The 27,395-nt window shown below is 35.4% G+C and overlaps 1 protein-coding gene across 2 annotated transcripts; it reads left to right on the top strand.

Annotated features, from left to right (window-relative positions):
- LOC114414496 (phosphatidylinositol 4-kinase alpha 1-like) lies at positions 1–21,599 on the top strand. 2 transcript variants are annotated; one of them, XM_028378777.1, is made up of 26 exons: positions 2–1,180; positions 1,516–1,857; positions 1,977–2,138; positions 2,555–2,725; positions 2,875–3,033; positions 3,133–3,260; positions 3,414–3,720; positions 4,007–4,175; positions 5,791–6,008; positions 7,860–8,018; positions 8,139–8,321; positions 8,603–9,142; positions 9,252–9,611; positions 13,036–13,250; positions 15,025–15,208; positions 15,401–15,537; positions 15,631–15,781; positions 16,395–16,661; positions 17,362–17,439; positions 17,586–17,630; positions 18,754–18,926; positions 19,028–19,223; positions 19,603–19,743; positions 20,428–20,636; positions 20,845–21,006; positions 21,098–21,599. In XM_028378777.1, the coding sequence occupies exons 1-26, from the start codon at positions 188–190 to the stop codon at positions 21,354–21,356; spliced, it is 6,108 nt and encodes a 2,035-aa protein (XP_028234578.1). In that variant the 5' UTR covers positions 2–187; the 3' UTR covers positions 21,357–21,599. The 2 variants fall into 2 exon arrangements, with proteins under 2 accessions (XP_028234577.1, XP_028234578.1); XM_028378776.1 differs by having other exon boundaries at positions 1–1,180; positions 7,860–8,321.
- The last annotated feature ends 5,796 nt before the right edge of the window (positions 21,600–27,395 follow it).

Genomic DNA, 27,395 nt, shown 5'->3' on the forward strand with positions numbered 1-27,395 from the left:
AACGAAAAAGGAAATAAAAGAGGAAGAAAGCATGTCCGTGGCATTGGCATGGCCATGACCAGAAGAACAGCAACAATGTTGCTGCGTGGTTAGCAGTGAGATACAGAGAGAATCGAATGCAACAACTCTCACGTTGGGACCAATTTCCCTCGTTCCCCGTTCGATTTTATTTCCCCTGCAAATCGTGATGGAAGCGTTGATCGAGTTATGCGACCTCATTGCGCAGAATCCCTCGCAATTCTCCGATAAGCTCTCGTGGATATGCGACAAATGCCCTCTGCCGGAGTACCTCTCGGCGGGCTCTCCTAGGGTTTCGCGCTCTCAGCTCAATGCCGTCCTCGCCGTCTCGCGCTTCCTCTCCAACTGCCCCGATTCCGCCGATCTGCGCCCAAAGTCCGTCGTCCTCGAGTTCCTCCGCTCCGTTCCCCATTCCTTCACTCAATCCTTCTGGCCCCACCCTTTCAGCCTCGATTCCGTCGCCTCTTTCTTCCTCGATTTCACCGGCTACGTCTCCAAGGCCGCGCAATCCTCGCCGGATTTCGCCGAGGAGCTCGCCGCCTTCTCCGGCGAGGTAGTGATTTCCGCGATCCGCGAACAGCGCTCCAGCATTGCTAGGGCTTTCTTGGCCGCTCTCTCGCAGAACTTTCTTCCAATTTCGTCCTCCGATGCCAACAGATTGGTGACTTGTTTAATCGATCAATTCGCTGCGCCTACGGTGGGGCCTGTTCCAGGCACGCCGAGGGAACAACTCGCTGCGGAAAATTCCTCGGCTCAGAGCTCGCCCATCAGTGTGAACCATCAATCCCTGACCAATTACAATGACAGTCCCGGGAATGAGAATGTTTCGGGTTCCTCGAGCAGTGTGGCTTCTAAGGCCGCGGATGATGCCAGCACCGCCTCGTCGAGAGGGATGGTGAATGGGGGAAACCATGTCTGGAGGACCAGTGCTGATCAATTGGCACAGAATTTGGGTTTAAATGATGGTGGTCTTGGCGTGGTCTCGTCTGGCCATCATCTTGTTTTGTTTGAGGAAGAGTCCGTGGAGTTCTTGGAGAGGCAGGAAATAGCTTTTAAGTTGATTGCTCACGTGTTGGAGAAGGTCCACGTTGAACCTGTGCTTTTGGAGCAGGTTAGGTTAATTGGGAAGAAACAGATACAGTCCATGTCTGTGTTTCTGAAGGTATAATTTGTACCTTACTATCCTTCCCTCTGTCGTCACTTTATTTGTTATGCTTGTTTGAATTAGTGAGTGTCTTGGTTTACTCACTGTGGATTGTGAAATGTAGTTAAGATTTAGGTTAAGAGAAGTGTTAGCAACACATTCTCTAATACACTCTTTACTATTGGCTTAAATTAATTCGACATTACAAAATTATAAGTGAGACCTAAAATTTTTTCTGATTTCCAATAAAATTCAGCTAATAGTAGAGAGTTTTTAGAAGAGTGTGCTGTTAGCATTTCTATCTAGGTTAATTTTAAGAGTGAGGTGTGTTTCATGTTTGTATGTTCTTGCAGATAAGGAAGAGGGATTGGCATGAGCAGGGGTCTCTTTTAAAAGCTAGGATTAATACCAAACTGTCAGTGTATAAAGCAGCGGTGAACCTGAAAATCAAGAGCCTCTCAGCACTGGATTCTGATTCGAGGTCTGTTAAGAGGTTGGTTTATGAGGCAGTTGCGATACTGATAGATGCTGCTGAGGCATGCTTACTCTCTGGATGGCGTAAGTTGAGATCGTGTGAAGAGCTCTTCAGTTCATTGCTTCTTGGGGTAGCACATATTGCTATTGCCCGAGGAGGACAGCCGCTGCGTATTTTGCTCATTCGCCTAAAGCCAATTGTTCTCAACGTTTGTGCTCAGGTGCACTTTGTTACTTTTCAATACTATATTTCCATTGATGGTTTCTTTTCAAACTTACATTCCAATTGACATTCAATTTCATGATTTTTTTTTTAAATTTTGAAATATTTTTGTGACAGCCTGATACATGGAGTAACACCCATGGGGGCATGTTTGAGAGTGTCATGAAGGCCAGCTGTCAGATAATTGAATCCTGCTGGAATAAGGAGCGAGCCCCTGTTGACACATACATAATGGGATTAGCTACAAGCATACGTGAACGAAATGATTATGAAGAACAGGTACATATTCTAATAGTCACATGTCCTCAAATGCAGAAACTGGCAATAAATAAAAATAAATGTATATGTGCCAACACTGTACTATCCTTTTTTTTTTTTTTTTCTGTTTTTGTACATATCTCTGCAAAGAATATCATATCCATACATTCAGATGTTATACATGTTAATTTTGTATTTCATACATTTCCATATATTTTATGGACTTGTACTTCAGTGTTCACTCCCTTTAATCTCATCAGTTGCTATTGTAATTATATCCATTCATATGGTTAGTAGATTTTTCCTGTTTCATCTACATTGTATCTCGTGGTTGGTCATCCAACATTATTGACATCTGTTTAAGTTTGTTACAATTTTATTGTATCTATTCATGTATTAAGTTATTTGGTTGCTTACGGAATCCTGTCTTGCCACAGGACAACCAAGAGAAGCCTGAAGTTCCTTTTGTACAGCTTAATGTTATACGCCTGTTTGCTGAGCTGAGCGCTGCAGTCAACAAGTCTGAGCTGGTAGACGTGTTATTACCTCTTTTTATTGAAAGCCTAGAAGAGGGTGATGCTTCAACTCCTAGTTTGTTGAGACTCCGAGTATGGAACTTTGTCTTCAGAGCATGTATTTTAAAATTGATATGAAATTCGTCAACATATTTTATGACCCTTCTCTTTGTTCAATTATGTATCATCCTTTGGCTTCTTATGTTATGAATCTTACAACATTTTTATTGTGATCTATACAGCTTCTTGACGCTGTGTCTCGAATGGCCAGTTTAGGTTTTGAGAAATCTTACCGTGAAACAGTGGTTTTGATGACTAGAAGTTACTTGAACAAACTTTCCAGTGTAGGATCAGCTGAAAGCAAAACAGAGGCAACTGAAGCCACAACTGAGCGAGTTGAAGTATGTAGTATATCTATAAATGTCAACAGCATGCTAGATTTGGTTTGTTTGGTGTAATAAACTGTCAAATGGATTCTCACTAGTTGAATTACATTCTAGACTCTACCTGCAGGATTTCTTGTTATTGCTAGTGGTCTTACTAGTGATAGATTGCGTTCAGATTTTCGTCATCGACTGCTCTCCCTATGCTCAGATGTTGGTTTAGCTGCTGAGGCTAAAAGTGGAAGGTACACCTTTTTCTATGCTGAGCACATGACATGTCAATGTTCTAATAATGTTTGAAATTTTTGTTGAGATTTTGAATAGGTGTAAATTCAACTTCATTTCCATGATGAATTATGCATTCTGAAGATTTCACATCTGATGCTTACTCACTGCAGGAGTGGAGCAGATTTCCTGGGTCCTCTGCTCCCGGCAGTTGCTGCAATTTGTTCCGATTTTGATCCTACTTTAAATGTGGAGCCATCACTTTTAAAACTATTTCGCAACCTATGGTTCTATGTTGCTCTTTTTGGCCTAGCGCCACCGATACAGAAGACTCCAGTAAATACAAAGTCAGTTTCCAGTACACTGAACAGTGTGGGAAGCATGGGTGCAATTTCCCTCCAAGCTGTAAATGGACCATATATGTGGAATGTGGAGTGGTCTTCTGCTATTCAAAGAATTTCTCAGGGGACTCCTCCACTAGTAAGTTGATTGTAGAAGATCTTCAAATTTTGGGTAAAAAATTCCATTAGTGTTTTTTAGTTGTGCATGTTTATAGTTTTATATAATAACATTATGAAATCTGTTGCTTTGCCTTGCAGTATATTTATGCTTCATCATAATCTAGAGGGAGTGCAGTACTATTTAGTTTTTTTTTCCCTGTGATGTTATTATGAAGTCAATAGCTTTCTGTATCACCCCCAAAATTTAATAGTTTACTGTGCACTAGACTGAAGCTTTACTTTTATATCATCCTGTTTCTGCCCAGGTTGTTAGCTCAGTGAAATGGCTCGAGGATGAGTTAGAACTAAATGCTTTGCACAACCCAGGCAGTCGTCAAGGCAGTGGCAATGAGAAAGCTGCACTTGCACAAAGGGCTGCTCTTTCTGCAGCTTTAGGAGGGAGAGTTGATGTCACAGCAATGACCACAATCTCAGGTGGATTGCACTTGCTTTATTTTAGTAATTCTCTAAGTATATGAATTGTCAACACCTTCAGATTTTTAGAAAGGTGCCACATCTTGTGCCAGGCTCATCAGATCTTTTACTTGTATAACACTCCTTTCCATGTCAGACACATTGCTGTTGGATACAATTCATTGTAAAATTGAGGATGATATTTGAAAAGAGCCTTGGGGGAACCATACCACTAAAGCTAGCCGTTGTAGTTGGGGAACCCAAGGACCTGTAAACCCCTCACTTCCATTGTTGCACTCAGGTCCCATATTCAGATTTTTAGAAATGTCCCACATCTTTTGTCAGGCTCATCAGATCCTTTACTTGTATAACACTCCTTTCCATGTCAGACACATTGCTGTTGGATACAATTCATTGTAAAATTGAGGATGATATTTGAAAAGAGCCTTGGGGGAAACATACCACTAAAGCTAGCCGTTGTAGTTGGGGAACCCAAGGACCTGTAAACCCCACACTTCCATTGTTGCACTCAGGTCCCATATTCAGATTTTTTGAAACGTCCCACATCTTTTGTCAGGCTCATCAGATCCTTTACTTGTATAACACTCCTTTCCATGTCAAGACACATTGCTGTTGGATACAATTCATTGTAAAATTCAGGATGATATTTGAAAGGAGCCTTGGGAGAACCATACCACTAAAGCCAGCCATTGAAGTTGCGGAACCCAAGGACTTGTAAACCCTACACTCAAATCCCATACTTCCAATGTGGGACTCAGGTCCCATACCTTGCAACCGTACCCTATTTCCACCACGCTTCACAGACCCAACGCCCATGTGGGTTGGCTATGCACTAGCCCTTTGACTAGTCCTGAACAAACACTGCAATGTTGGCATCATCACCCATGCTGCTTGTTTGCAATTGAGTGACATGGTGGAAGGCTCTCATATCAATTAAATAAGAACCTTGGGAGAACCACTCCACAAACGCTAGCTATCATAGTTGGGGAGCTCAGGGGCTTATAAACCCCACACTAGAATCCCATACTTCCATTGTGGGACTCAAGTTCCACAGCGATTGGATCCTAAAAATTTTTCACATGCCTTGGACAGTGTTTGACCATGTTGTCATGTCTTAGACTAGCATTTCCCATATGACTTGTTCATAGCCATGTGCCATTGATAAACATCAAAATTAATTATTATTTCTTCTATGACATGTTTTCTGATCAACTTCATATTATATAGATGTGTGAACTTAGCTATTATTGGTTGTTGAACATGAATCAACCTTCCAAGGTTAATGCGATTGTTTTTATTATTTAATTATTTTTACATATTGGTTAAACCCACAGCTCGTTCATAGCCTTGTGCTGTTGAGTGTTGACAAATTTTATTTGCCACTTATATATTTAAGTTCTCATGTCCAATTTTTTTTCCAGCATGGTTAAATTTACACTTTTTTAGCCTGACAAATTGGAAAATTACAATTTATAATGTGGTTTCTTGTTTTATATTTAGGTTGGAGTTACTCCCTTCCCCCTCCCTTAACTCTGATATTCATTTTTGTATAATCCCCACTCTATCATGACTGTTAAGGTGCTTTTTTTTTTTAAAAAAAAAATTTGTTTTGCAGGAGTGAAGGCTACTTATCTTCTTGCTGTAGCTTTTCTTGAGATCATCCGCTTCAGCAGCAATGGTGGAATCCTAACTGGTGGCACCACTATGGATGCTGCAAGAAGTGCCTTTACTTGTGTCTTTGAATATCTCAAGACTCCAAATTTAATGCCAGCTGTCTTTCAGTGTTTAACAGCAATTGTCCACAGGGCTTTTGAAACAGCTCTGTCATGGCTGGTAGGCATCAGTTTGACCTTTTTACTACATTTATTGCTAATACTTCCCATTATGTGTACTCATGAGGACCATAAACCTCAACACATGAAGCCAGGACATGTGTTTACTTAATGATAAGCAGTTATTGTCAAAATTGAGCTGGCAATTGTTTACTATTCATCTCAAAGATTTAAGGTGGTATGAAAAATGCCTATGTGTGCATATGTTAAACAAGTCTATGTTCTCTGTTTCTTGTTTGATGAATGTTACTTTTCATCAATCATTTTATATTTATGAATGCATTCAAAGGTGGCTGAACCTTAGGTTGAATGCATCCATCACGGAAGGATTACAACTTCATAATTCTTTGTTAAGTAGTAGTATCTAGAAGTTTGACATGAAACATGTTATTAAATGCATAATTTTTGTTGAAGCAATTTGCTCATTGAAATTTCTACCTATGCTTTTAATTATGCTAGCTAATTTACTTTACACTTTTTTGAAAGTGCCTCTTCTCTCTAATTTGAAGTCTTATATTTGCTTCTTTTTTTCCCCTTTCCTTATTTTTTATTTTTATTTTGTGTCATAATCTTGATCAAAAAGAAATGCTTGACTTTCACTAGATATTATACTCAACACATACTTCTTGGCAAGGTATACTTGAGGCATATGGAGGAACAACTCATGTTTCTTAATGAAAATATAATTCATTATATTTTCTAGAGTTTTTTTTTCCTTCACAATTTAATACCCACAGCTTGGTTAACAAAATAAAATCAATATTTGTTTCTTTTCGGCTTAAATTGTTCCTCCAAAGACTAGTATCACAATGTTAATCTTCCAAATATTTTTTCATCAAATAAGTCCCACAAAGGTCTAAGATTTCATCTGATTTTTTCTTATGGAGTAGTGACACAAGATGATAAATATATATGTTGGAAAGTTTCCTTAGTTGTGGTCACCCCGAGCCCACCTTAATTGTGGCCTATTAGAATGGACATCAGCTCTTAGGCGGTTGAAATATCACATCGACTAGAGATATGACCTAGGTAGTGCTTATAAGGCTTGGGCAATCCACAATCTTCATTTGGCAAGCTGGTTTCATGGGGTTGAGTTAGGCCTTAAGTTCAACTTTTTATATATATAAGAGAAGGTTCAAATTGCACCAATGTAACTCTTACGGTCTTACCAACTATTACACCATCACTAATTTTTTGAATAAGTTGAATTTTCTTGATCCAACTGTTGAATTACAACTTTATCTTACCTTGATTGTTTGTATTAAATTTTATCAAAATTGAAGAGCAACGAGAAGGTGATCAAATGATTCATATTTTAATATATTTTGAAAAGTTTATATTATTTTGATTTTGATCTATATGAATGAGATATCAAATAATTTTGGATTATTATAAAAATTTGTATACATGATCTATGTGAAAGGAACTTTCAATCCAGCGGTAGGTTTTGAGAAAACATTATTTATTTCAAAGTTATTGGATGGTGTATAGTTGGCAAAATATATAATGGGGCAAAAAGGCCCTAAGGGTTACTCTTTAGCATCTGCATTTACTTTTTTTATGTCCAAAATTGAACTCATTCAAAAGAAATTTGAACATTGTTTTATCTGTATACTTGTATTGACAAATTCAATGGGTTCATGCCGTTTTAAGTGATTGTGAACTTTTATGGTGAACAAATCTAGATTAGGCGTATGTGACCTAATGGTTGTAGTTATAGCTTATTTACTGGTGCTCTCATTAATGTGCGCTTGTTTATGTTTTTTCTTTTTGTTAAAGACTAATTTTTGTGTTGTTATCTATGTCTTTGCACTATGTGGATTATGGACACAACTAATTGGTCTGGTTTCAGGAAGATCGAGTTTCTGAAATAGGCCATGAAGCTGAGACCCGAGATTCAATACTTACAATGCATACCTGTTTTCTAATAAAAAGTCTGTCCCAGAGGGAGGATCATATACGAGATATTGCAGAGAACTTGTTGAATCAACTCAGAGATAAGTTTCCACAGGTAAATTTTCAACAGTATGTTATAAATATGCTTACATGTATATGTAATTACTTGCCTAATGTGTCTCTGCCTTTTTTTTTGACATCTGCAATATATTTAAGATTAATGGTATCTTTGCAGGTTTTATGGGATTCTTCCTGCATAGATTCTTTGCTATTTTCATTTAATGGCGACTCTTCTACTGCGGTCATCAATGATCCTGCTTGGACAGCAACAGTCCGTACCTTGTATCAGAGAATTGTTCGAGAATGGATAATTAAATCAGTTTCAAGTGCTCCGTGCACTAGCCAGGGCCTTCTTCAGGTTGAACTGATCTGTTTCATTGATGAAAATCAATATTTTAAGATTTTGTAGTTTCCTTGTCATCATTGTCTCAACAGATGGGTGCATGCTTGCTTTCTGAAATTGGTCCCAAAATGTGGTGGTTGCATACATTTTATTGTGCCTTAATTCCTTCCATTTTACTTGCTAATGCATATATCTTTCCGTTAAACTTTTCTATAGGTGACATTGTAAAAGTGTCTTTATTTTTATTAAGTCCTCACAATTTTCTCTTTGCACCATCTCTATGTATTTTACGTCAGGATAAACTTTGTAAAGCGAATACTTGGCAAAGAGCACAGCCCACAATTGATGTTGTTTTACTTTTATCTGAGATAAGAATTGGCACTGGAAAAAATGACAACTGGCCAATACAAACAGCAAACGTTCCTGCAGTCATGGCTGCAGCAGCTGCAGCTTCAGGAGCAAACTTAAAAGCATCAGAGTCTTTTAATTTAGATGTTATCAGTTCTGGTAAGTGTAACCAAGCTGCAGCGACAGTTAAGTGCAACCATGCTGGAGAAATTGCTGGAATGAGAAGGTTGTATAACAGCATTGGTGGATTTCAGTCCAGTACGGCACCTCCTGGTCTTGGACTTGGAGCTGGGCTTCAAAGAATTATATCTGGAGCTTTTCCTCAGCAGCCACAAGCTGAGGATGACTCGTTCAATGGAATGTTGCTTAATAAGTTTGTGCGTTTACTTCAACAGTTTGTCAACATAGCAGAGAAAGGTGGGGAAGTGGTCAGGTCTGAATTTCGTGATACTTGCTCTCAGGCCACTGTGCTGCTTTTGTCACATTTGGTAAACACATTTCTTGCTTGTATTTTAGTTGGTAATACTATAAGTTAGAACTCTCAGGGAATCTGTATTTTATACCTTTATCTGAGTTTATGTTTTTCTTATGGACAAGAGTTCTGGATCCAAATCGAACGTGGAGGGCTTCTCACAACTTCTCCGTCTTCTTTGTTGGTGTCCTGCTTACATTTCCACTCATGATGCAATGGAAACTGGTGTTTTCATATGGACATGGTTGGTTTCTGCTGCACCTGAACTTGGAGCTCTTGTCCTTGCTGAGCTTGTCGATGCATGGTTATGGACAATTGATACCAAGCGGGGTCTTTTTGCATCTGAAGCAAGGTATTCTGGACCTGCTGCAAAACTCAGGCCTCACCTGTCCCCTGGGGAGCCTGAATTGCAGCCCGAGATTGATCCTGTGGAGCAGATAATTGCTCATCGACTATGGCTTGGATTTCTCATTGATCGCTTTGAGGTTAGGCATTGGTCACCATATGATTTACATTTTCTCATTTGGCCACTTTATCTAAACATTATATGATTGCCTTTTGTAAATGTTTATTTTGATCTTAAATGGCCATACTGCATTTTCATATTCCTATTGTATAAACAAAATTCATTAATTCATGACTGATTATTGGGTAAATTGTTTGGTTTGAGTAACCTAAGATTTGCCTTTGAATCACTGTTTACATTGTGATTGTTAATAAATTAATAATCAATGAATCATTAGTTGAAGTTGCTGTCATTACATTAACATGGAAGCTATATTTTGTTTGGTGCTATATATAAATGGGCATAGTTAACTGTAAAATTTGTCGGCTCGAATCTTTTATTTCTCTTTCAATCTACTGGATTTTTAGTAAACAATTATGTTATAGTTGTTTGACACGGATTAATTAATGAATTCAGGAACATATTCATGAACCACTCTTTATTTGAAGATTGATAATCAGTTCTTGATTAATGGATCTTGTGGGATATTATTATTTTAGTGTTAAATTGCCACCAAATGTTACTCCTTCTGTCCCATAATATTTGTCATACAACAACAACAACAACAACGCCTTATCCCACTAGGTGGGGTCGGCTACATGGATCAACTTCCGCCATAATGTTCTATCAAGTACCATACTTCTATCCAAATCATTAAGTTCGAGATCCTTTTTGATAACCTCTCTTATAGTCTTTTTGGGTTTTCCTCTGCCTCGAATTGTTTGCCTTCTCTCCATCTGGTCTACTCTCCTCACTACAGAGTCTACCGGTCTTCTCTCTACATGCCCAAACCACCTAAGTCTATTTTCCACCATCTTCTCTACAATAGGCGTTACTCCAACCCTCTCTCTAATAGCTACGTTTCTAATTTTATCCTGTCGAGTCTTACCACACATCCACCGCAACATCCTCATCTCCGCTACACCTACTTTATTCTCATGTTGGCTCTTGACCGCCCAACATTCCGTTCCGTACAAAATCGCCGGTCTTACCACAGTCCGATAAAACTTTCCCTTTAGCTTGATCGGTACCTTTGCATCACATAACACCCCCGATGCTTTTCTCCATTTCATCCATCCTGCTTGAATGCGATGATTCACATCCCCTTCAATTTCTCCATCATCCTGTATTACAGACCCAAGATATTTAAACCGTGTGACTTGAGGGATAATATGGTCTCTTATTTTCACCTCTGAGTTAGAAACCCTCCTTCTTTTGTTGAACTTACATTCCATATACTCCGATTTGCTTCTGCTTAGGCGAAAGTCATGTGTTTCTAGAGCTCGTCTCCAAGTTTCCAACCTCTCATTCAACTCTTCCCTCGACTCTCCAAGGAGGACTATGTCATCTGCAAAAAGCATGCATCTCGGCGCTATCTCTTGGATTTGTTCCGTGAGGACATCCAGAATTAAGGTAAAAAGGTAGGGGCTAAGGGTTGACCCTTGATGCAAACCAATTGTGATGGGAAAATCGTCTGACTCTCCACCCTGTGTCCTAACACTAGTCGATACCCTATCATACATATCTTGGATAGCTCGAATATATGCAACCCTAACCCCTTTCTTCTCTAGAGCTTTCCACAAAATCTCTCTAGGCACTCTATCATACGCTTTCTCCAAGTCAATAAAAATCAAGTGCAAGTCTTGTTGGTCCATGCGATATTGCTCCATCACCCGCCGTAATAAATAAATCGCTTCCATGGTCGACCTTTCCGGCATGAAACTAAATTGATTCTCAGTAACTTGAGTCTCCTTTCTTAATCTCCGTTCGATTACTCTTTCCCATAATTTCATGGTATGACTCATGAGCTTGATTCCCCTATAATTTGCACAATTTTGTATATCCCCCTTGTTCTTATAGATTGGCACTAACGTGCTTCTCCTCCATTCCTCCGGCATGCGTTTTGACCTCATAATTTCATTAAAGAGTTTGGTGAGCCACTCAAGACCTCTATCTCCAAGAGTTTTCCACACTTCAATAGGTATGTTGTCTGGCCCCACCGCCTTACCGTTACTCATTCTTTTCAGCGCCTCCTTTACCTCCTGTTTCTGAATCCGATGATAGTACTTATAGTTCCGGTCCTCTTCTCTTGTATCTAGACTGCTAGAGTCATATCCATATCCATCATTAAATAAGTTGTGGAAATACGCCTTCCACCTTTCCTTGATATCTTTTTCATGCACTAAGACTTTGCCTTCTTCATCCTTAACACACTTTACTTGATCCAAATCTCTAGTCTTCCTCTCTCTACCCTTAGCAAGCCTATATATAGATCTTTCTCCGTCCCTGGTTCCTAGAGCTTGGTATAGTCCGTCAAAAGCTTGGGCTCTTGCCTCACTCACCGCCTTTTTGGTTTCATTTCTAGCTATCTTATACTTATCCCAAGTTTCAGAATTTCTACACCTAGACCACTCCTTGAAACACTCTTTTTTTACTCTAACTTTGCTCTGAACACTTTCATTCCACCACCACGATTCTTTACCCCTAGGTCCAAAACCTCTAGATTCACCCAACGTCTCTTTAGCCACTTTAATAATCTCTTGGGACATCTTGTTCCACATATCATTTGCACTTCCTTGTGATTGTCCACACCATCCCTCCCATATCTTTTGTTGGAAGATTCCTTGTTTCTCACCCTTCAAGTGCCACCATTTGATCCTTGGTGCTACCATAGGACTTCTTCTCTTTGCCCTATCTCTAATTCTTACATCCATAACCAAAACTCTATGTTGGGTAGTCAAGCTCTCTCCCGGGATAACTTTACAGTTCAAGCAATACTTCCTATCAGACTTCCTGATAAGGAAGAAATCTATCTGAGAACATGTCCCTCCACTTTTGTAAGTGATAAGAAGTTCCTCTCTTTTCTTAAACCATGTATTGGCTATAGAAAGATCCAAAGCCTCCAAAAACTCCAAGATGGAATCAACCCATAATATTTGTCATACTAGATTTTTTTATACAGACCAAGAAAACAAAGAGAGTAGTAATTTTACAAAATTAACCTTCTCATCATTAACTCATTTATAGATTTTTTTGCCTGTCATTAATATTATAAGGGATATAAGGGGAAAAAGTAATTAATGTATTAGATTGAAAAGCTAAAATGACAATTATTTTGGGACTTGTTTTTTCTTCTTACCCGACAATTATTATTGGACGGAGGGAGTAGTTGCTAGTGCTTTTATGCTGATTGACTAATTGCTAATGGGTTTTTCTTAACACTGAATATGTTGATAAACATTGTGATTGACCTATTGGAGTAAGATCAAATTGCTTGAAGGCATTGGCGCATTGCCTTACCCCTTACTTCCTTTATTGTATTAAATACCGAATCTAGTTTCAACTTAAAATATTGCAATTATTTGAATTAATTCCCTGAATCATTCTTATCCTGTCTCTTGTAGGCAATTCGACACCAAAGTGTCGAGCAACTCCTGCTTTTTGGTAGGATGTTGCAGGGGACAACAAAGCTTCCTTGGAATTTTTCACACCATCCTGCAGCCAGTGGCACTTTTTTCACTCTTATGCTTCTAGGACTCAAGTACTGCTCTTGCCAGTTTCAGGGCAATCTGCAAAAATTTCAAATGGGGCTTCAGCTGCTGGAAGATCGGATTTATAGGTGAACACGAGTGTCTCTTGTAGTTTTTCTTTTGGCATTCTTGGTGCATTTCTCCTAAATTGTTCTTTTTCTTTACCTGTTCTAACTGCTAAGAGTAGTGCTGGAAATATTGCTTTGTTTGCTATTATTTATTCATCAATTTGTGCCTTTCTTCTTCTTCATGGAGCATGCATTTTGTATTTGTTGTCAGTTCCTCTCTTCTTGCATGTTTTTAATTCCCTTATCTTGGTGGCTTGAAACATTTTCTGGAAACTGCACAACTTAGGCCTACTTTTATAAGATGGTCAAATTTTGTCAGGACTTAACTTGGATTAGTTGGAATTTGGAACTGGTGAAGTTACGTAGACTGACTCTGCTTGAGTCAAATCAGTCCCTGTGCCTCTCCTCTTTTGTATTCTTTTATTTTATCTTTTCTACTGAAAATCAAGAAGAACCAAGCCTTGTTCCACTAACAATAAATATTTATGTCTCTTAGGTTCTGTTTGTTTGATTTGCTAAAAAGTAAGGGACAGAACAGGACAAAAACATTTGTTCAATGTTTGATTTTATTATTTTAAAAATGAACATGGGACAGAACAAAAAAGAGGTTGAGGGACAGGAAAAAAACTTCTGTTCTTGTTACTCAATTATCTACGGGACAACCTTTTGTTCCCAGTACAACACATTCAAAAGACCAAAAGACCAAAACACCATCATATCTCTCTTCTCTATCCCCCACCACTCCCTCTCCTCAGTTTCTTCTTCCCACTATCATAATAAATAACCACCAATGCTATATGACGCTGAACATTGCTTCTTCATTAAAAAACTGAAACACAAACCTTTTACGCTAGAATATAAAAAACTTCTTCACAATATAATAAAGCTGATATAACAAATATAGAAGTTATGTGACAATTTTAAAACTATATAAGAAATAAGCATGTAAGTGTGAGTGATTTTATAAATAAATTTTTATTTATTCATTTAATTTTAATTATATATTATACATATATTATGAGAAGGGATCAAGTTACTAGAGTAACTTTAAAAAAATTACTCCTCATCTTCACCATTGATTTTCTTGAAATCTAATGGTTAAGATTAACTACTCATTACAACCATTAGATTTCAAGAAAATGAAGGGTGAGGATGATGAGTAACTCTTAAAAATTACTCTTGGAGTTAGTTGATCCCTCCTCTCTCTCTCTCTCTATATATATATATATATATATATAATATTATGAAGAAGTTTTTTATGTTCCAAGGTAATATTTTATATAATATATATTATGGAATATAATAATTTATTATTTTATGATGATAATAATATGAATTATATTAAGATGTTAATATTAAAAAGGGTATTATAGTAAATTTTATATTATTTTCTCTTTGCTGTCCAATGTGCGATGTACCCCAAACAATAGACTGGATAAAAAGTTGTTTTGTAACTTAAACATTTGTTCTGTGATGTTCTCCTTGTACTGTACCTCAGCCTATAAAACGCACCTTAATAGTGTTAAATCTGTTATTTGTTTAATTGGATTATTTGGTAGATTAATCAGATGAAAGTGGGTGGTTGGCTTGGGGGGGGGGATGGTATAACTGTGAAGGACTTGTCTGGTATTTCATGTTAGCTCTGCAGTAAAGTAGATTTTTAGGCTTTTATAAATATTTTCATGGGATATTCTGCTGGAGCAATAGTTTCTTGCAAAGATAGGGACCAAAATTGGATTCATCATGTTCACCTTTCTTACTAATTGAATTTTTTTTTTTTTTGCTGCATTTGTAGGGCATCTTTGGGTTGGTTTGCTTTTGAGCCTGAATGGTATGACACAAACTATACAAACTTTGCTCATTGTGAGGCTCAGTCTGTTTCTCTATTTGTTCAATACCTTTCAAATATGAAAGGAGATACCGTCCAAGTTGGTTCAAAAGGAAATGGACAAGAAAATGGAAACACTTTGGCTGATGCGGTAATAATTCTATGTCTAGCATTAACATCTGCTTAGTGCTTACACTGGGGACTTTGGAACATTAAATTGTTGACTTTTAAATCTTAAAATCATTATCATGTACTTATTTTTTCATCTTTCTCTATGAAAATGGTTTTAACTTTCCTAATGGACTAAAAAATATCCTAATCCTAATTTCTACATTTTTTATAGAGTGACCACTATCATCCTGTTTGGGGTCAAATGGAGAACTATTCTGTAGGAAGAGAAAAACGGAGGCAGCTACTTTTAATGCTATGCCAGCATGAGGCTGATAGGCTTGACGTCTGGGCGCAGCCAACTAACACAAAGTATATATATCTGTTTCTGACCACTGGAATTTCATTATATGTTTTGTTTTTCATCTTGTCCTAAGCTTTCAAACATCTGGTATGTATTTTCAGGGAAAGTAGTTCCCGACCCAAGATTAGTGCAGATAAATGGATAGAATATACCAGGACTGCCTTCTCTGTGGATCCTAGGCTTGCTTTATCCTTGGCCTCAAGGTTCCCAACCAATGCATTTGTAAAAACTGAAGTAACTCAGCTTGTACAGGTAAGTTTTTTTCTTTTTGTTTTTTCAATAATATTGTGAACCGAAAGTCCTAGTCAGTTGAGTGTCTTCGAAGGCAAGGAATAGAGAAAGGAAATATATTGGCTGATGATAAAAAAAACTAATATTTTACAGGGGAAAATATTCAATTTTATGTCTGATCTATCTAGCTGCTGCAACAAATTTTGGCTTATTCACAAGCATTGTTAGTTACACATTTGGGTTGGATGAAGATGGAAAATTGAAACTTAAAGTAAACAAATACACTTATTGCTCAATATGATGCTGTTGAATTGGTTGTCCTGAACTGAAATTTCATACATTTTAAATTCTAATAAGAATTTCAGTTATATAGTTATTGTTCAAAAGCAATATTGTGTGTTCAAGGAGGAAATATAATCATCCTTACCTGAGTTATATTTTCTGTCATGTCCAATAATTCTCTCTCTCTATATATAATTTATTTATTTACCTGTGAAGGGGAGAATTTATTCTTGTGTTGTGTGGCTTTTTTTATTTTTTATTTTTTCATTCCCGTGGTTCTTGTTGCTCTCTCTCATTAACTCGTCTAAATTCATTATCTTGTAAAATATGAGACAATTCCTTTGCTTTACAGGCAAATATAGTGGATGTTCGCAACATACCAGAAGCATTACCTTACTTTATCACCCCAAAGGCAGTTGATGACAGTTCGGTGCTCTTGCAACAATTGCCTCATTGGGCTCCTTGTTCTATTACACAAGCTTTAGAGTTCCTTTCTCCTGCGTACAAGGGTCATCCACGGGTCATGGCATACGTTCTAAGGGTTCTGGAATCCTATCCTCCTGAACGAGTAACTTTTTTCATGCCACAGCTGGTGCAGTCGTTGCGACATGATGAAGGGGTTAGATATCTATTGAAATTTAGTTTCATGGTTTATCCCCCTTAGTATGTGCTTTCCTCCTATTGTTTGTCAATGGTCATATAAAACCTGATTTTACCTTTTTTCTTTCACCATTTCTACAGCATAAATAAGCCTTGTGTTTTTTAAGCTTTGATAACATTGGGATTTTGAAAAGATCATGGATGCTCAAACAAAAATATGTCAGTATATTAATGTTTTTCACCCTGTTGAATCTCACTATGCATTGTTGTCTGAATTTTTTTAGTCCATTCTCCATTTTTTTTTTCTTTAAACTTATAAAGTATTAAAACTTCGTACCCCATTGCCCAGAGGCTCTTCGCAATGCGAAGGTATGGGGGGGGATGTTGTACGCAGCCTTACCCTTGCATATGCAAAGAGGCTGTTTCCGGATTCGAACCCATGACCAACAAGTCACCAAGGCACAACTTTACCGCTGCACCAGGGCTCGCCCTCTAAACTTATAAAGTATTGACATCATAAAAATTCCCATTGAGTGAAACATCTTCAGCTCAGATATTTCACTAATGAAAATTTCTAACCATTTTTGAAATTTTCTAAATTGAACATTTTCTGAAGTTAACCTCTAATAATTGATGTAAAAGTGTAAATAGCATCAGTCCAATAATGACTTTCAATGTGTTTTTGCTTTGTAACCAATTGCATACATTTATTTTTGCAGAAATTAGTTGAAGGTTATTTGCTTAGAGCTGCTCAAAGAAGTGACATATTTGCCCATATTCTTATCTGGCATTTGCAGGTATAACTTGTGATTGTTATTTTTTACTTGTTATACAATTCATTCTTATTTATAATTGTGTTTTTCTTACATGTAGATTTGCATTCATTCCAAGTTATTTGTTTTTTATTTAATAAGTGGTTAAACACCAATTTTATTTTGGGCAGGGTGAGACTGTACCCGAGACAGGAAAAGACCCAAACAGTGGGAAGGTATACCAAAAGAATGTTTCTTTATATCTATAGTATAGTTAATTAGTTATTGCTATCATATGCTGATGAAAATGACATGAATTTTAAACTCAAGTCAACATCAAATCTTAGGATTTATGCTTGTCAGTTGCATCATTATTTAGGCAATGTCTAATAAATTCAGAGCATTGATCACTGAAACCTGATGCATTGACTTCTTTTTTTTTATTACTATTAATGATAAATGTAATTTAAGAGTTATGTTTATGCTATTAATTGATTCATGTTGAATTACATAGCACTCCTTTCTAAGAATACATGTTCTAGTTTTAATATATCAAATCAAGCACTGTCAAAAGTATCCTCATTGTTTTTGAATTTGAAAGAAAAGTAAGAACAATTGAGTAAAATAAGAACTTGTTATATTGATTCTCAAAGTGAGATGCATTTTGGGACTCCGAAGGTGGAAATTAAGACATAAAATAGGAGATAATATAGTTTTAGTTTCAGGCTTGCACAGTTATAGCAATCAGTGCATTTCCTATTTCTTGGCTTCAAAATTAAATGATGAGGTGCAATGTGTAATATTATATTCAGGCTCTTTGTTGTCAGACCATTGTAGGCCCACATTCAAATTATATGGTGTAATATGTTTGTTGTCTTGACAGTCAAGAATATGCAATGAGTAAACACTATCTTGAGTTTAGAATCAAGGTGACAGTTGATCAGATTACATGAAGTTCCTCAATTTGCAGATACATTTTTCTAGTCTTTACTCTTTGAAACTAGCATTCAAATATGCAGCCCTACTTACAGTACTTTGTGAAAACTGAAAATGTAACTGAGAAACATTAGCAACACATACTTTCAAACACATTCTTCATTATTGATTGAAATTTATTGGAAATCACAACAATTATGTGAGTCCCACACCACTCCTAGTTTGATGAACCTGACTCATGATTTTTTAGTTTCCAATAAATTTCAGCCTATAGTTAAGGGTGTATTAGAGAATGGGTTGCTAGTACTCTTTAATATGAATATTAATATATTCAAAGTGAATTCTTTATTTTCATTATATAATTTGTTTTTTTTTCTTTCAAATCATACGTTATATAGTTTTTTATCTGTGTTTATATTTCAGAATAATTCATTTCTAGAACTGCTGCCAGCTGTAAGGCAGCGTATAATTGACGGTTTTAATCCAAAGGCACTTGACATATTTAAAAGAGAGTTTGATTTCTTTGACAAAGTTACATCCATCTCTGGTGTACTATTTCCACTTCCTAAAGAAGAACGCCGAGCCGGTATCCGAAGGTACTCGGCAAATGTCTGAAGGCTTATTTTTATTGTGAATTTTTTAGTTAAATCTTCAATGCTTTTTGATAGATGTTAATGTTTATTTTACCATGTGGTAGGGAGTTGGAGAAAATTGAAATGGACGGTGAGGACCTTTATTTACCGACAGCTCCTAACAAGCTTGTTAGGGGTATTCGAGTAGATAGTGGTATTCCCTTACAATCAGCCGCAAAAGTTCCAATCATGATAACTTTTAATGTAATTGATCGAGATGGGGACGAAAATGATGTAAAGCCACAAGCTTGCATTTTCAAGGTTAGCTGGGTTGTATTTATGATGATATCCTGTTATCCTGTCAACAAAACTGCAGAACATTACGCTATTGGGACTTAGCAAATTGCCCTCTTCGAATATATTTTTAATCTGGCTCATGTTTACCCGTGTTATATATGTATATTCTCTTCAAATATACTTTCGTTTTTTCCGTTTTTGTGTGGGTTGTTAGATGGTTAGAGATAGTTTCAAATGAAATATGAACCAAATAAAGAGTAGTGATTGTTTGGAGTATGGCTAGTGTTAGATAAACCATTTTTTTTTGCACCGTGTGTTTATTTTCTTGCTTCTTGTCAATTGTGCTTAATTTGTGCATGTGTTTTGTCATTCTTGGGCTGACTGTTCTCTTACAACATTTAAGGTTGGAGATGACTGTAGACAAGATGTTCTTGCCCTTCAAGTGATAGCACTACTTAGAGATTTATTTGAAGCCATTGGATTAAATCTTTATCTATTTCCTTATGGTGTACTGCCTACTGGTCCCGAGAGAGGTATAATAGAGGTGAGTTTATTCCCAATAAGTTATAACATCGTGAAAATTTTGTGGCTCACCTGCCAAAGTATTTTCTTGATCAGAATGAAGAATGCCAGTGCAGTGATAACTTCCTAATTATGGTAGTACTTGGAAGTGTATTTTTGCTATGTATTTCTTTTGAGCAATTGGATTCTCAGTCTAGGACATGGAACTGTCGTGGTTATCAAATTTTCGTGTTAAGCACAAGTTTTATGATCCTAGGACACAAACAAGTTTAATCACATGTGAAGTCTTTTAATCAAACATATGAGAGAGTTTTTACAAATTAGCTTATGCATAAGCTAATTTTAGCTTATGAAAAAGTTTACTTTAGTTTTTCTCATTGTTTTCTCTTAGAAGTTTATTTCAGTTTTTCTTTTTTTCTTCTTATGCATATGATGCTAATTCGATGGTATTATTTTTTTTCTTCTGTTAAAGTTGGAAAATAGTGTAAGTGCTGAACTAACTATATACTATAACGGTTAGGTCAAAAGGTTCTGTTTCCTTGTTATTATTTTATGCTATAACTTGTTTTTTGGCCTTGTATCAAAACAATATCAAATGACTTCGATCAGTTTCCTTGGTAACAAGATTCAATGTTAATTCCTTGTGTCATATATGGGGCAATTGTTTTGTGGATTTGTAATTTTTTATTTTTGTTACATTTTCCAGGTTGTGCCAAATACGCGCAGTAGAAGTCAGATGGGGGAAACAACTGATGGAGGTTTGTTTGAGATATTTCAGCAAGACTATGGACCTGTTGGGTCTGCCAGTTTTGAGGCTGCACGCCAGAACTTTATCATTAGCAGTGCTGGTTATGCTGTTGCTAGTCTTTTGCTTCAACCAAAGGATAGGCACAATGGGAACCTTCTTTTTGATAAGTAAGATCTTTGTGCTTCTTCCATTACTTTGTCAGCAAGTCAGTTATTATTGCTAGTGGATTTGAATTTAGCTTTAGATGCCTATGAAGCATTTGAACATCCTGATTGTTTGGCTCCCTTGGTTCAATTTATTTGTGATTTTTAGTCCCCCTGCTCTTTCTGCTTTATGGTCCAATAAATGGCATCACTAATATGCATGCTGATGCAGTGTTGGGAGGCTTGTTCATATTGACTTCGGTTTCATCCTAGAAACTTCTCCCGGTGGGAATATGCGTTTTGAAAGTGCTCATTTTAAGCTGAGCCATGAGATGACACAATTACTAGATCCATCTGGTGTTATGAAGAGTGATACATGGAATCAATTTTTAAGGTAGTAATGGCATTTCTATCTAGATCACACTTTTTTTTCCTGGACGTCATTTAAAAAACTCAGCGTTCTTTCATGTTTATTGTACATGTAGTTTGTGCGTGAAGGGGTACCTTGCTGCCCGTCGACGAATGGATGGGATCATCACTACTGTGGCATTAATGCTAGACAGCGGGTTACCTTGCTTCAGCAGGGGTGACCCGATTGGCAATCTTCGGAAGAGATTTCATCCGGAGATGAGTGAGCGTGAAGCAGCCAATTTCATGACACATGTTTGTAAAGATGCTTATAATAAGTGGACCACTGCTGGCTATGACTTGATACAGTATCTGCAGCAAGGCATCGAGAAGTAAGATAATATAGAGCTTACCTATCATGTACATTGTTGCTTGTAATTTTACATTCATTGTTGTCTTGTGCTATGATTTTTTGAGGAATTTTCACCGTTATAGTATTGAGGAGGGAATAGTAGTAAATGGCGAATGAAGATTCAAAAGTTCTGTAATATTTTTTGGGGGTTCCTCGTAATGTAAAAATACAGCTCTGTAATCTTATTTATTATTGGTAAATACAATTCATTGAGGTGATACGTACAAGCTCCCTTTCTAGACTCCAGTTACTCATCATTATTATTAGACAAAAATGCCTATAGTTTTTTTTTTTTTTTTTACCAAACTAAACTAGAGAAATGGTGGGTGTGGGTTTGGATCCTTTTTCATTACCAAAATGTTCCCTAAAATCGTAAAAGTTTTTTTGTGAATATCGTAAAAGTGTATTTAACCCATAGCGAATGATGACAAATGATATATTAATTAGCATGCAGTCAAATATGTACCTATTTCGCAAATTAATCAGTTAGAAAATCTTCGACCAATAAATCCATAAAAAATTCTTATATTTTAATAATATTTCACACTTTTTACATCACATTTTTTATTTTAAGCAAGTGAACCAATTTTTACTCCAATAAAAAAATTTATTAAAGTTTTTAAATGGATCCCACAATACATTTAATCTTTTATACTTTTGTAACATGAATTCACAAAATCACAAAATATTGTGGAAATATTTTGCTTGCATTTCTTTTACTTTGCTTGCAGGGATGGATCCAAGAGGAGTACCGGGAGCGGATCTCCTCAGTTTGTAAAAAATCCGTTCAACTAAAATTAATGGTTAAAATGAATTTTAATAAAACTCATCTTTTTACTTCACATATTTTTTTAACTCACATTAAACGCATTACTTTTGGAACCGAAATGTTGCTTCCTTTTGCAGCTCATTTCAATACATAAGTTTGATTTCAATACAAAAATTTTCTTAAAGAATTTTTCATCTTACACTTTCATATAGGTACATCTCAATTCTTGAGCAAAATCCACCAAAATGTTTCTCCTTTTACAATCTTGCTCATCTTGGTTCTGCTTACTTCGTGTCTTTGCCAAGTTACAATATTGATGTAATTTTAAACCCTTTCAAATATCTCATTTCAATACAAAAGTTTTCCCTCTTGTGACACAACATGTAGTTGTAGATCTGAAAAGAAAAGTTTCTATAAACACCAATTTTAGTCTTATGACAACAAAAACAATTTCAATGGTGATCACTTTTTCATCCTGAAAAATAGAAAACACTACCAGAATCTTCAACTTAATTAAAGTTATTGCCCACAAAATCTTAACAAGTTATTAGTTCTCAAAGTAATTCATTTTAGAGCAATAATCGACAAGCCTATATAAAGAGGAATATACTAGGACGATTGATAAATACGTATTTCATTGATGGCTAGCATTTGCCCATTCCTTTTTTTTAACCTTCTTCAATTTTCTCAAAATTAAAAAACTACAAAAATCAACTTTGTTAATAATAATAAAATGATCAATGGCCATTCTATTCAAAAATAGAAAAAAAAATCATCATTTTATTGAATTAGTAATGAATACGAAAAAAAAGAGAAAATCATACCAAAAATTGGGTTTGACACGCCCTTTGGTCACTCTTTGGTCGCTGTTGCTGATGTCTCGTGGTAGAGCCTTGTCGGTGTCGCTCTCTAGTCGTTGTCTTTCTCACTCTCTGGTTATCGTCACCGGTCACACTCTTTAGTGCTAAAGCCACCACGAAGTCAAAGTTATCGCGTCTCCTTCGAAAACTTGTTCATCCCTTGTCACTAACCTTTGTAGAGCCTCACTCTCGGTCACAGGAGCCACCACAACGTCGAGGTTATCACATCTTCTTTTGATCGTTCGTTGTTAACTTTCTTGAAATTACCCTGTTACTACACATTAATCTGAAAAGGGACGATAAAATTAGGATTGAAGAGTTGTTTCTAACTTTAATGAAATGATGAGTTTTGTTAAAATTCATCATAACCATTAATTTTAATCCAATGTTATTATTTATTTAAATTAAAATTCTTTAGTTTTTTATAAATTGAGGATATTTAATTTCTCGCTGTGCAGTATTCCACATGCACATAATATGTCATATAAAATATATTGGTGCATCTTCTTTTTTTTTATAATTTCAACGAGTTTTATCAATATATATTATCGACCATCATGCTCCTCACCAATCACGATCATCTCAAACCAAAGTTAACGAATTTCCCAACTTTGGTAGGGACTATGAAGATGTTGCAGTATGGCGTCCCATCATATTTACTATTCATTGCTGTTAGAAGCTGACACTTGGACTCTGTAGGCAGAGGGACCAAAAACCCATTACATAAAACAACATACGTGTGAGGATCAAAGATTTTCATTCCAACTTATCAGTGTTGCGATTTCTTTGGCTCTTTCTTGGTACGTTAGAGCAAGAGAATCTCGTTTACGTTTGTGTCTAACTTGTCTTTTTGGGCATGTGGCACGTACGGCAACCAATAGTGGTGGTGGTTGTGGAAAAGAAGGCATTTCTGGTGCTGTTATCATCCTGTTGAATAATGGGTGGACCAGTTTTGGGGCTATAACAGCCTTAAACCAAAAATGTGGTACCCAACTCTTCCTTTGATAATTGATGATGATCACTTTCAAATGAATTCCTAATATGATATTATTAGGGTAAGGCTGCGTACAACATTCCTCCCCCAACATTCCTCCCCCATATCTTTGCATAGTGAAGAGCCTCTGGGCAATGGGGTACGAAATTTTTTTATGTGCGTACCTCTGCCACTGCTTACATGTGTAGCTTATCAGCCTTTTCCATGAAAATATTAAAGTCTTCACGTTATTGGGAGATAAAATTCCCACCGAATGAACTAGAATCATGGGTATAACATATATATCTATCTCTGTCGGATATGGTTATGATGCTAGACAATAACGTAGATCACTTTTGACAAAAGTTTGTATCAGCATATGGGAGTTACTATTGGTGTGTCAAGATTGTATTTGATGAGGTTCTGTAGCAAGTCCCACATCGATCAATTTCCGCGTGGTTCTGCGAAACTCACATTCTAGCCTTGGATTCTTTGTATTTGGTATTGCGTTGCCATGTGACATCAATCTAGCCTAAGAACAAGAAATATCATTAGCTAGGTACCTAACACTCTCATTTTTCATGTACTAAAAAGAAATTGATTATTAGATAAAAGAATTTTGTGAAAGTATTTACAATTGAAAGTTTTTAGATAACAATGAGAATTAAATGTTGCAGTGATTGGGCTCGCTGAAATGGTGTGGGTAGTATTTTTTGTAGAGAAATATATTGTTGCTTTGGTTACTGCATATTTACATGAACTAATGTTAATATTCTGTAACCAACAATGCTGTTATTTTCTGCTATTAATCCCATGTATACGGGTTTTGGGTCTCCTTTGTGCCCACATATATATAAGTTATACTTATTTTGCTGATTGAAAAAAATATTTGTCCAAGTTCAACCTGGATTGAATGGCAAAGTTTCTTTTTTTAACTATAAGCTGAGAAATTAATGACTGATATTTTACTTCATATTGTAAATATATATAACTTAATTTTTAATTAATAATTAAATTTTTATATTTATTTTATAATGACTTCTCACTTGATAAGAATTAAAACCTAAATGTAACATGCATGTAGGTGCTACCATAAAATTATATATGGATGATGACAAACAATGTATTCTTCTCTTTCCTGAAATCAAAGATCATAAAATTATGGATGGTGACAAACAATATATTCTTCTCTTTCGTGAAATCAAAGATGATCATCTTGTGCATGTTAACATAATTCGTATCAAGTGAGAGAAGTCATTATAAAATGAGAAGTAAAATACTTCTCATTGTGAATGGAAATCGACAAGAAGACAAGAAGAAATGATTGTTATGAATTACACTCGTCTTAATTAAGTTTTTGAAAATTTGTTAAATTAAAATTTTTATTAATATACTTTTTAATTAACTGTTTTAAACATATTTTTTTATTATTTTAAAAAAATATTGAAAAATACATTTTTTTGTATGTTTACTTTCTTATTTAATGATTCAGATTTATTATTTTGTATTTTTTAATAAATTTGAATTAAAAGTAGAGAGTGTGTGTTTATCTAACTAAATTAAACATGACCCTAGATTTAATTGTTAACTTTTTTTTATAACTATTTGATTGTTAACTTTAAAACAAGACAGAAGAATGTGGTTGCACCGAAGCCAACTTTTATACAAGTATGCAAATATTAGACTAATTGATTGAGGAACAGTTGATACGTCATATGGAGGTATGAAACTAATTGGCTATTTCACTGGACTAAAAAGGAACAACTGATATGTTATATAGATCTTTTCGTATGATCAAGTCTTCTAGCTTCTTCGTCGGTCACCTAATTTGTTATTGGATGCATGACTTCAATTAAGCATCTCAGTAAAAAGACAAAGTTATGTCAAATAGTGTAGTGTACTTCATAAGATTGAAGAATTATTTCATCCTATTCAAAAGAGACAAAATTTACGAAATTTACCAAGTCCCATTACTCAAAAAACATGTCTGGCATGGAAGCAGAAGTGAATAAGATGTGTGTTTAGAAGAAGTAAGTGCGTCATTACACTAAAATGAAAACTTTCTACCTATCACGAATAGTCAATCACCACATATACACATAGAAATAGAGGATAAAAGATAGCTAATATTTTTAACAAAACTGACAAATTAAACTAACATTTATCGATAAAAAAATCAAAATAAGAAAAACATTAAATGTAAAAATGTTAAAAAAAAAGCTTCTTCTGACAACTAAATGTTACATCTCTTTATATATATAAGTTTCAGAGTTCACAAGGTTATATATAGAGGTTGATGAGTTGAAAAGTTATTAAGCATACTAATTACTTTCCTTTATTGAAAGAAACATTCTTTATAACATGTAAATATTATGTGATTGTTAGATAGACTATCACATTTGTTGTAGTTGATTCTGAACAAAAATGATAATCTATATATGCTACTTGTTTTTCGTAAAAACCATGGGTTATTGCTTTGAGTTTGAAGAGATTTGTTTAAAGGATTCTTAGAAAAATCCCTAGAGTGGCCAGTGGAAAAAAAAACTTAATTAGGAAGTTAGGAATTGTGTTCCCTATAATTTTGTGGTTGTTTAATGGAAAACTTGATATTGAGTCAAGGACTAGATGTAGTATCGATTGGTGGAATGAATTATTACAAAAATTTGTGTGCATCTATTTTTCTTTTTTACTTGCTTGTATTTTTTGCAATAATTTTTTAGGAGAGGAAGTTGCTATTATGTCAAAACTTATGTTTAGCTTTTACATAAAACTTACAACATTCATCTAACTCTACCTAGTTTTTTACGTTGTGTACTCTTTCATTTTTGCTATGCCTTTCAAGGTTCTTTGCTCACCTGTTAAGGATAAGTTAAATTTAGTAATTAATTATTTAATTAAGATTATTTCAAAAGGAAAATATCAATTTGTGTATTTAAAGTATCAATGAAGTAATTAAAAGTAAAAAAATAAATAAATAATGTTATCAATACATTGTATCATGTCTTTTAATAAATAAAAAAATTGATTTATTATTTCTTTAACTAATATTCTTTTGACATTACTCAGTAATTTGTTTTTTTTTTAAATCTATCTAGTTAAAAATGTTAATTGTTAGGTTTTATATATATATTTTAATTTTGTAAAGGAAAATTATCAAGAGACAATTAGTTATTATTTTGTTATTGTTATTAATGATGTAATTTGTTGTACAGTTTGTTGCAATTTGTTACTGCTGATATTATCCCTTATTATTGCAGTGTGTAAATATCTCTCTTGTAATCATTTATGGTATCAATGAAATCACTCTATTCTCTTCTATCTTATTCATGATCACAAATCCTAATCAATTTAATTGACTAATCTATTTTAGTAAATATAATACGTTCTTATAATAAAATATAATAATATTATAGCAGTTATG

Source organism: Glycine soja, chromosome 6 (assembly GCF_004193775.1).
Source record: "Glycine soja cultivar W05 chromosome 6, ASM419377v2, whole genome shotgun sequence".
NCBI classification, from domain to species: domain Eukaryota; kingdom Viridiplantae; phylum Streptophyta; class Magnoliopsida; order Fabales; family Fabaceae; genus Glycine; species Glycine soja.

Excerpts from the sequence above, each read along its gene's own strand:
- LOC114414496 (XM_028378776.1), top strand. The coding sequence starts at position 188 with ATGGAAGCGTTGATCGAGTTATGCGACCTCATTGCGCAGAATCCCTCG. Across the intron at positions 15,538-15,630 it reads GCGCAGCCAACTAACACAAA|GGAAAGTAGTTCCCGACCCA; the intron begins GTATATATATCT and ends ATGTATTTTCAG. Across the intron at positions 18,927-19,027 it reads CGCCGAGCCGGTATCCGAAG|GGAGTTGGAGAAAATTGAAA; the intron begins GTACTCGGCAAA and ends ACCATGTGGTAG.